This window comes from Eriocheir sinensis, chromosome 35 (genome assembly GCF_024679095.1).
Source record: "Eriocheir sinensis breed Jianghai 21 chromosome 35, ASM2467909v1, whole genome shotgun sequence".
In the NCBI taxonomy this organism is placed as follows: domain Eukaryota; kingdom Metazoa; phylum Arthropoda; class Malacostraca; order Decapoda; family Varunidae; genus Eriocheir; species Eriocheir sinensis.
This window is the reverse complement of record NC_066543.1, coordinates 8924800-8936228: the sequence shown is the minus strand read 5'-3', so window position 1 is coordinate 8936228 and position 11429 is coordinate 8924800. Positions and strand designations below refer to the sequence as shown.

General features: G+C 41.3%; 1 protein-coding gene across 3 annotated transcripts in view; it reads left to right on the top strand.

Annotated features, from left to right (window-relative positions):
• Positions 1–10168, top strand: part of LOC127007360 (carbohydrate sulfotransferase 11-like) — a 194791-nt gene extending 184623 nt beyond the window's left edge. For all 3 annotated transcript variants that reach the window (XM_050878237.1, XM_050878239.1, XM_050878240.1), the window contains 5 exons: positions 199–302; positions 4189–4376; positions 6498–6580; positions 7213–7413; positions 9284–10168. In XM_050878237.1, coding sequence (XP_050734194.1) covers positions 199–302; positions 4189–4376; positions 6498–6580; positions 7213–7413; positions 9284–9650 — 943 coding nt within the window. In that variant the 3' untranslated portion in view covers positions 9651–10168. The remainder of the gene's footprint in view (positions 1–198; positions 303–4188; positions 4377–6497; positions 6581–7212; positions 7414–9283) is intronic.
• The last annotated feature ends 1261 nt before the right edge of the window (positions 10169–11429 follow it).

Genomic DNA, 11429 nt, shown 5'->3' with positions numbered 1-11429 from the left:
ATATAGACAATATCCGTCAACAAAAGCTGCAAATGATCAGCCACAAAGGAAAACAGACGATAGTAAAGTGGAAAGAACAGAAGATGTTGACCCGAAATGAGACCGCTGCATGAACAAGTTAATGAAAGTCAAAATGTTTCGCTAATAAGCAGAACAAACAGATGGACCAGAAAGATGAATAGGTACCCCTCTTTTCAGGCCTTCCGTGTATGCTCCGGTGGTGCTGATAATGCTGGGGTGCCTGGTGACGTTGCTAGTTTTTCACTCTCCTTCCAATTGTTTTCGGAGTCCACGCGACACAGGTAAGTAACCCGTTTCAGAGATATAGCCAGTTTAAATGTTTGAATGTCTTGTTAGTTAATTGCTGTTGGTGTAATATATTGTGGATCTTTTGTCCAAGAGGAAAATTCATTAGTTGAGGGTAATGCTAGAAAGGAAATTACTCATCAGATTTATATGTGATCCTTATTTGTAAATAATTATAAGAATGCGACTCGAATACACTGGATTTTTCTGATGTGATTTATGGATCAGTCGCATGTTTATTATTGATTATAAGCACTGTTCAGATAAACAATGAAGGTTTTGAGGGTGCAACATGACGCAAGGTTAAAGTTGTTGGGACATCCCTCGGGTGCGCGTTGCTTCGATGCTTATCTTCGTCTTGTTAGACTTTGAGCCTGTGGTACGTGCGAACCCATTACCTCCCCCCACCCAGGACAAATGTGACATCCGGGTTACCGTATTTAACCCACCCTAGGTTTCTTAATGTAAACATTTATCATCCGCCTTAAATGTTTGGATGAGTTAGGTATGCTGCTCACCGACTGCCCAGTTCGGGATTCGAATACGGGCCCGCGGATTCGTAATTAACCATTACACACAACACGGAAGCGCCTGACGTGATAACACCTTTTGCCGTTCAGACATCTCGAAAGCTTTTGACAGTCTGGCATAAATCTTTACTCTCTAAGCTACCCTCCTACCGATTCTATCCCTCTCCATATACTTTTATTTCAAGTTTCCTGAAGGCCTATCTATCTCTGCTGTAACAGACGGTCACTGTTCTACCCCTAAACCTCTCACCAGTGGAGTTTCGCATGGCTCCGTTCTATCCCCCATCCGCTTTCCATTGTTCATTAATGATCTTTACAAAACAAACTGGGATCTTTTCCGTTTGGCGTACAGCGCTAAAATTAATTTTAATATAGATTTTCTTATGTATTTTTGTCCGTAGAATCCGAATATGACAACCGTTTTATGGAGAAACGAACAGTTTTTAAGTTATTTTCCTTTGAAGTTATTTTCTCCCTTTTTTTTACTCTTGAAAATAGGGGATAATGTTTACGAAAGTGCGTCGCCTCCTCTGCTGGCCGCGGCAACGCTGCAGCCGCCGCAGCCTCAAAATAGCTCGCAGAGGGCTTAGGGTCGGGGAGCATATTTAAACTACTCCAACCGAACTTTACGATTTACTAACGGGGCTGCGCCCCTCGACCCCCTAATAACCAGGGGGGGCTACGCCCCACCCTGGAACCCCCCCCCATGTATATGTGACTTATTTCAGCGAGGAGGTATTTCTCGCAACACCCGCTGTAGCCTCGCCGCGGCCAGCACCAGAGGCGACGCGCTTTCGTAAACATTATCCCATATTTTCAAGAGTAAAAAAAAAGTCCTTGAATTGGATTTTCAAAGCGTTTCCATGACTGCTGAAGGTTTGCAAACGGAAAAGATCCATAAATTGTATATAATACTGAATATTACGACTTTATAAAGTTTGAATTCCTTCAGTAATAGATAGGAAGAAAATAACTTTAAAGGCAAATAACTCAAAATCTGTTAATTTCTCCAAAAAAATAATGTGATATTCTGATTCTACGGACAAAAATACATAGAAAAATCTATATTAAAATTACTTTTAGCTCTGTACGCCAAACGGAAAAGACCCACAAACGGTCATCTCCTCTCCTATGCCGCTGCCTCTACTCTGCATTACTTAGCCTCTTTGAACCTAAGACCCTCCGAACACGAATCTCAGTGCTGGACGCTACAGAACTCTTAAACTTTGAACTTGCTTTAATTTATGACTGGGGTAGAAGGGACTTAGCGTCCTTCAGATTTCTTCACCTCACAACTCGACACAATTTCCAGATATATATACCCTCTTCTTCGATAACACTCAGCTATCACCTTCATTTACTGGTAAACAAAACAAAATCATAAATCATAAACGGAAACTTCATATCTTATCTGTTAACTCACCTTCCTCTAGAGCAGGGGTTCCCAAACCAGGGGTCGGGACCCCAAGTGGGGTCGGAATGCTCATTATGTGGGGTCATAAAGAGGTCATGGGGTCGGTGGGGTCGCTGAGGTATCCCAAAGGTCTGGGTGTACGAAATATGTTGTAACCCGCAATCCGGGTCACACAGGGGAGACGACACACTGTTTGTATTAGTGACACTTGACTTAAAATTCTAGTACTTTAGGAGTATTTAAAGGAGTTCGTAAATGGGGTGATGAAACGGTGTCGCCTTTCTTATATGTATTTTATTCTACCTTAATACTACTTAATATTACAGAGGGTAAAAATATTGTTTAAACCAGCGACTGGCTTACGAGACTCAATGAGTCTTCAGGTTTTCTTTCACCATTGGTTACTGACGTTAACACTGGTATAATATTGAGTAAAAACTCACACAATAAAGTATCATAGAAATATAATCCTAAGTAAAACTAAGATAATAGAACACAATAGATATGTTAGATACGCTTTCCTCTATGGTACCACATTACTCCATACTCACAGTAGCAACGATGAATGTTCTACCCATGTTGTCTAGGGAAGGACAACTGAGTGTCCAGCAACGAACAGAGTGCTGGTTGATCTGAGGTCAAGCCTGGAGAAATGCTTCTTATATAGGCAGACATCGCGAGGGTAATACGTCAGGCGTGTGAGTCATACATCAAACTCACACCGAGCTCATACAATAATCTACCTAACCGACATGCTTAATTCACGCGGTGACGCAGCTTTGTTTTCATAACATTTTGTTCCGCGGCTGATCGTGTTTTGGCCGCGGTGATTGTGTTTTGGCTTAGAGAGATAAGCGGGTGCGTTAATGGGCAATTACAATTGTGTATAGGTTGGTAAATGAACAGTGGGGACAATCATGTGTTGGAGTCCGTGTTGTGTTTTAGCGGTCGATACCGCTGTTGTCATCGGAAAATATTGCCGGTGAAGATGATGATGACACGAGTGGTGTCGCGGCTCGCGGGGCACCACAAATATCTAAGCAGGGATTACGAGACCATGTGACCATGTATATATATATATATATATATATATATATATATATATATATATATATATATATATATATATATATATATATATATATATATATATATATATATATACACACACACACACACACACACACACACACACACACACACACACACACACACTCACTTGGGGTCGCACTGAACAGTTGAAAGTGCTGAATGGGGTCGTGCTAGGAAAAGCTTGGGAACCCCTGCCCTAGAGTCTAGACTGAACGTTTAGTTTTGTGTTCACCAGTTAATTTCTTCCTCACAGATGTTATTCATATACAAAGGCCTTGTCCGCCCTCGAATAGATTATGCATCTCATGTGAGGAGGTTCCACACATGAACACAGTCCTTTGATATCCTTTTACCTTTTAGACTCCGCCCCACTGTTGTCTCTCATTCTATCTACTATCGGTATTTTCATGATGACTGTTCTTCTGAAATTGCCAACTATCTCCATTCTTCCTGCGGCCTCACTGCACCCGACTTTTAACTCCAGCTTACCCCTGTGCCATCGAAATCCTTTATACAAGAGTTAACCAGCATCGTCATTCTTTCATCCCTTTCGCTAGTAGACTGAAACAGCCTTTCTTTGTACTTCCTCCTACCTACGACTTGAACTCTCTTAAGAGTGAAGTAACTATATATACACTTTCCCAAACGAAATTGATCCTCTCTTCTGGCCTTTCACTCTTTTCTTTATTTGCTGTAACAGCGCTTAGCGAGCTTTTTTTTGTTGTTGCTGTTGATTATTTTTTTGTCCGTGAGCTGCTTAATTCTGTTACTGTAAAAACAAAGGTCGGTTATATATCAGTATATGAGGCAGTGAATAGGTGAGTTAAATACCCTTTGTTGTTCCAGACCCAATCCAGGCAGTCTCCGTCACCCAACCAGCCCTGGACCCCCTGACACGAAGCGAGGCCCTCAGACAGTACGTGAGGAAGGCATGCAAGGCACTTGACTTCAAGGAAAGCAAGAAGCAGAGCGTCACACTGTCACACCTGATCTACGACGACACGCATAGGGCGATCTACTGCTACATACCCAAGGTGAGGATAGCACGAGGACAGGCCAAATTGTGTGCCTGTTATTGACGTCTGACTCTTAGTTCTCCCTATTTGCATTTTGAAATTAACTTAGCACAATTTTATCAGCGGCTTCTACCTTTTCATTCCTTTTGTTAATCTGAAAATAAATTCAGTTGGTTTGTGTCTATACTTCAAATATCAGCAATTATATTTCGGAAGAAAATGGTAGCAATTTTACATCATCATCACCAGTCTTTACTTTACTCATAGGGTACTGGAGGGTACCGTTATCCACCCGGTGGTGTGCTCCAATCGGCTGCGGCAAATGCTCTACGTAATATTATTTCCATCAAATTTCTACCCATGACTTTACAAGCCTTTGGCTGCCACAGTTTCTTTTTTCCCCTCTGCTATCAATTCTACGCATGCTGTGACATCACTAAGTTCCTTCGTTCACATTAATAATCCTTTTGATTACATGCAGGCATTGTTTGCCTTCTTTTCCATGATATTTGCTTCCTATTTCTACATTTCAAACTTAGCATCTCTCTCCCATTCGTTTTTGGTAACACCTTTTCCGTAGATGTTTTGAGAGAAGCCAGGTTTCTGAGCAGTATTATAGGTATGGCAGGGTACACTGGTCTTACGCCTTCCTCGTTAGGGAGAGTGGCGCTTTGCTATACATGATATTTGAGTATCGAAAGTGCCCCTTCATTCCTAGTCTTTTTGATTCTTTTGATAACAGGATTTGCACCAATTTGATGTCTCAAACGGATGAATGTTCTAAGTCTCAAGCTTCCTAGTTCTCGATCCTTATTAATTATCTTGCTAACATTTTTGCATTTTTTTCATTTTCTATACAAGACTGGGTATGGATATTGATGGATTCTCTGAAACGAGTAGGACTGGCAGTGACGAGATCAGTTGAGGGAGATGAACAATTAAGGGGAGGGTGTGGTTGAGTGGTCATCGTGCGGACGTGATGTCCTGGAGGACCTGGGTTCTAGTCCCGCCCGACAATACAAGCTGATAATTCATTCATTGCCGAGTGGCCTAAGACTATTCGCATGTTGTCCTGATCACCACGTATCAACCCGGACTCAAGCGATATTCTCTAAAGAGGATCAAGTGGAGCCCGGGGGATATCATGAGCCAAACTAGATGGCGCCACTGTTCAACACTTGCCTGCGCCTGGGACCAACCATCCGGCCTCATCAAGAAAGCCTACCGGTGCTGTAGTCCGAACATAATAACAAAAACTGGTGCCCGCCCGTCTATGGGGCCTAGTTAATTAAGGAGTCTTTAACTGATGGGCATATGATGCGAGTGAGGCTAAAGCATACTCTGGGTTCCATGCTGTATTTTGAAGTGTACATTTCCACGGGGATGTGCGAAACTGAAGAGCAAGAGTTGTTCTACGCAAAAATTCGACTCTATAATATACCAGTGGCTCCCTTGAGACGCATTTAAATTTTGCGGCGACTTTTGTGCTAATACTTGGCACTGAAAGAACTGGCTACGGTTTATGTGTTAGTACCTAAGGCGTTGGTGCGAGAAACACCATCAGCTCTCTTCATATGAACTTTTCAAGATCCAGCAAGCTGAAAATTGCAGGATCTTGGTATCAGCAATCAGAGTTGTGTCGCTGGACTAGGTATAGCAATGCTGGTGGAGTAGCTAAAGAGATCGACAACATCCTTGCAAGTACAATTATACTTCTTCATCTTTTCTGCCTCTCAGTTCTGATGGCAACCCAACTCTCCCATCTGTCTCTACACCTAGAGCTGAACTCTTCGCCCAAACTTTCCCAGAAAAATCCACTTAGGACGATTCAGGGCATATTCCTCCTACTCAACCTCCCTTTGACTTCGACTTTGCAGACAGCGAGGAGGCGGAGGATAAAATCATGAATATCTGAAACTACTGCATATAAGAAGAAGTGGAAATAAATACATGTTCACGCTTTTATGGTCGCCAGGCCAGGTCCAGACTGGATTTAGGGTCGCAACCAGAAAAGTTTAGGAACCACTGGTCTACTTCATGCATAATAGGTGACCTTATAAGCACACGCCACCTTTGAACAGGTTTACCCTTCAGTGGAGAGAGCAGAAGTATTCACAAAGGTAATGTTCCTTCCACCAGGTTTCGTGCACCAGCTGGAGGAGAGTGCTTCTGAAGACGACTGGGAACCTGCCCTCGGAAGAAAACATAACCTCAATAACGAGGTGGGTGTATGTCAGTTTTTTTTTTTTTTTTTGTTTTTTTTTTGCGTCGCTGCCTGTTGCGCCGGTAGGCATCTTCCTGGTGGGGCCTGATGGTCGGCCCAAGGCTTCTTCCAGGTGGGGCCTGATGGTCGGCCCAGCCCGTTCTGGCGCAGGCGAGTGTTTATAGTGGCGCCATCTTGCATTGGCTCATGCTGCCCCCCGGAACTCGTTCTTGATTCGCTTGGACGGCTTCCTCTAGAGTCCGGGTTGATGGGTGGTCTTCAGGACAGCATGTGGGTAGTTTTAAGCCACTCGGCGGTGACTGAAAAATCCGAGTGGTAGCGTGGGGATTCAACCCGCGTCGTCCATCACGCGTTGAATGTGGGCCCAGTACGCTACCATTTCGGCCACCGCCTACCCTAGGGTGTGCCAGGATATATTCCCTAGCTAGGTATGTGTATGTTAGGGTGCCGCCAGGATATTTTCCCTAGCAAGGTGGGTTTATTCATGTCTGTCAGGATATTTTCCATAATTAGGTGGGTGTATTCATGAGTCTGTTTTTTTTTTCCTAATTACGTGAGGGTATTCTTATGTCAGGTTTTTGCCTCATTCTCCATCCCCCTCAGCATCTCACTCCCCGCGTCTCCTTCCAGAGGTCAGGTGCATTCCATACCTCTTCCGAGGCTGGCTTCCAGCAAGAACCCTGAAGAGAAACTGCAGACCTACAAGAAGTTCATGTTCGTACGTCACCCCTTTGAGCGCGTCCTCTCGGCATTCAGAGACAAAATGGAGAGGCCGAATGAACTCTATGACTTCCACAATATGATTGGGAAGAAAATAGAGGAGCACTACAGGTAAGCTGGGAAGGGGGTTCAAACACGTAGAAAGGTAGAATGGTGGGTTTTATTGTAGTTAAGGTTTGATTATCTCTCTCTCTCTCTCTCTCTCTCTCTCTCTCTCTCTCTCTCTCTCTCTCTCTCTCTCTCTCTCTCTCTCTCTCTCTCTCTCTCTCTCTCTCTCTCTCTCTCTCTCTCTCATACCTACCTATATAAATTATATAAAATCTGCCGTATGTGGGCGGGGGTAAGCCAGTACGTGGGCTGTTTACATTTTGGGTTCATATCACACAAGCGTTTTTCTATGCTCGGTAAACTGCGCCGTTTAGAAGTACAAGGAGTTCAAGTTTACCCTTTACATGCTGCCCGCGAGATGTGCAGAAGTGATAGTTTTCTTAACAGTTTCACCTTTCAATACTAATTGTTTATTTTATTCCAGCATTTTTTTTTTTTTTTTTTGTGTAAAATAGAAATTTCATCTTATAGTTACATGAAGCAATAATAAAGCTTAGGAGTTACATCATCTACCGATTCTGATACTTTTACTTTATTATAATGGGGTTCCAGAGAGGGATTAGATAATAGTTGAAATAGACAAAAAATCTCCCTGGATACATATCCCAAGCAGACCGAAACACGTTGCTGACCAGGATTGGTAAAGTGTCGGTCCTCCCTACCCTCTCATCCACACTGTGAGAAAACGCAAAGTACCTCTTGAAGTGTGAAGTGTTGGTTGAATCCCCCACTGAGCCAGTCCAGGAGAAATAAAAATGTTATACTTTGTTATGGGTGGTAGGAACTCTGGAAACCCTATCAATTTGGCGGCCAGTTCAGGATTTCAAGATTGAAACCATAAATAGTTATTGTATTCCTATTTAAAGTCAAATGCAGGATATATTAAAACAACCCATGATAAGCTTCTGATATATGTAATAGAATGAAAGCAGTGCAACATAGTTATTTACAAAATCCAGTGTACTTGAAGAAAGCATAACACGCATATTTTTTTTTTCTGCCGATTTTTATAAGAAAAGTATACAACCTTTTTTTCTTATATCTTCCTATCGTTTAACCTCTTTAGAGTGTAGCCAGCCAAGTATCATTCACAAACGCATGTTGAGATAACGCTGAATATATTTTCCTTACCGTTAACATTACTTTTCTCAGTTTCTGTATACGTACTCTTGTGAATTACTTGATTTTCTAGACTATTTGCATCTGTTACTTACTTACGGGGTGCAACAATACTTTCCCCTACTATCCGTGTGCTCGTCTTATGGTGAACAGGGAAATGGTCTCAGTCAATCAGTGATCTGACTATCGGAAAGTGAAATGAAGACTATTGTTATTACTAATAGTTTTACTACTATTAGAACATTATTATTATTATTATTATTATTATTATTATTATTATTATTATTCTTATTCTTGTTGTTGTTGTTGTTGTTGTTGTTGTTGATTTTTATTTTTATTATTATTATTATTATTATTATTATTATTATTATTATTATTATTATTATTATTATTATTGTTATTATTATTATTATCATTATTATCATTATTATCATTATTATTATTATTATTATTATTATTATTATTATTATTATTATTATTATTATTATTATTTATTGTTATTATTAATCATTATTATTATTATTATTATTATTATTAATAATATTATTATTATTATTATTATTATTGTTTTCACACTACAGTCAGTAGCAGTAGCATGAGTATAAATAGTTGTAGAACCATTAGTTTTAGTAGATGCAGTTCTAGTAGTAGTAGTAGTAGTAGTAGTAGTAGTAGTAGCAGTAACGTTAATACTAACAGCTTTTTGTAACACACACACACACACACACACACACACACACACACACACACACAGAGGCACCACCGAGGCAGAGGGACACAACGTTACCTTCTCGGAGTTCATTCGCTACATCTCCGAGCCGGGACCTGGCACCGCGGAGCAGCGAAACGAACACTGGCTGCCCATGCACAAACTGTGTTCCCCGTGCTCCGTGGAGTACGACTTTATCGGCAGGATGGAAAACCTGGAAGAGGACGCCGACTACGTGCTGAGGTGGCTCGGGGTGAGGGAGCTGGTTGGCGGATTCCCAGCGGCAAGCAAACCCGTCAACGCCAGCCAGCACGTTGCCAAGTACATGGAACAGCTCACCCGGGCCGAGCGTTTGGGTTTTTACGCAAAGTACCTGCCAGATTTCCTACTCTTCGATTACAAGTTCTTATGAAGAAGGAAAACGTAGGCCATCCCAGGTCAATGTTTCTTTCGAGTCCGTCACGGCGTTGCCACAGCACGCCGATAACTGTTTGTTTGATCTCGCTGGAGAGCAGCGCGCACCGTTCAGACCCTTGTGGTATGTGTTAATGGCTGTCTGCCATTGCTTTCCTAACCTTTCCAAGTACAACATGTCTCTTAGAACAAGAACGATAGGGACAGAACACCAAAGGCCTTAAACATGTTGTCTTAGTTTCTCTAGACAAACATGCCCTGACGCTTGCCTTCACTTATAGTCAAATTCTTGAAAATTTAGACGCTAGCTTGAAGGCTTGTAAGAAAAAAAAATGCAGAAAATCTAGATTTTTTTTTTTTTAAATTCAATGTCACAAAATATAAATGAGAGAATAAATATATTTGAATATACCTACCGTACCATACCTAACATTGTTATGTATGGTAGGTATTTTCATATTTTTTTGTGTGATATACTGTATATTCTTTCAAGTACCTAATAAATTGAGATATAAAGCTGTGGTGTTGCCTTTTGTTATATTTTTTTCTTGCATTACGTATATTATGTGCGTGGCCACAAGACCCTAACAAGTGGGTAACGCAAGTAGCATCTGGGGGACAAGGCACACGTTGGAGGAAACCCGAAAGCCCTCAGAAAATCATACGAGAAAATTAAATCTAAAATAATGTATATATTTATTAAAATTATTGAGTTTAGCTCACAAAATAACATAACATGAGAATGTAAGGAGTCTGCAAGAGGCCGGCTGGTCTGTACAGGCAGGTCCTTTGCTCGTATTATTTTACCTAATGTAAAGACAAGAATATTCTTTGCATAGTGTAAAGTATCTAATTATAATTATTAGAATTATAAAATTTATTAGGAATATTCAATATTTCTCTACCTTAGAATGTTTCGCTCAATCTTGAAAGATTTTGGAAGCTCTTGAATTTTTTTCTTCTGACCGCTGGACACACTTCCTGCGACCTTCACGCCCAGCTCACACCCACTTACTCCAAAGGCTACATCCCGGTATGGCGGTAAGTCTCGTCCCCTGATTTGGTTTGGCCGGACCTTGTTTACATACACAGGATGGATGAATTTCGACACGGTACCATGTCTTTTGTCGACTGCTTGTCGGGATGTTCCACCCAAGTTTATTTGTATTTTTATAAAAGTAAATGATGACCTATATACTATGTACCTATATAACTTGGATATTAACACTTCTTCTTTTGACCTCTTCCGCTTTGCATCCTTGGTTACTTCTTTACACTTAGATGCTTCACTTACTCTGTGATAGTAAAGACTGGGTTCCGCTATGCGCAAATCAGGATGAAACCAACTGAATCAGGGGACGAGACTTAACGCCACACCGGTGTCAGCCCATGTAGATATGACAGAGTCCCCGTCGTTTCTATTGCTAGTGTAGTAGTCATTGAGCAGAAATTAAAATTAAAATAATCAGCTACGGTCTTGTTGACGGTAGAGATGGTGACAGTTGTAATAGTAGTAGTTGCAACAGTAGTAGAAGTAGTAGTAAAAGTAGTGGCAAAAGTAGTTGTAAAAGTAACGGAAGTAGTTTGTAGATATATATGGTCGTAAAAAGTCATTGGTAACGGTGCTAACAGAAAAAGTGAAAAAAAAAAGTTTCACCAACACAGTAGTGGTTTGTGAGACGGTACAGTGATTCAGAAAGTCAGACAAACACACACACACACACTCTCTCTCTCTCTCTCTCTCTCTCTCTCTCTCTCTCTCTCTCTCTCTCTCTCT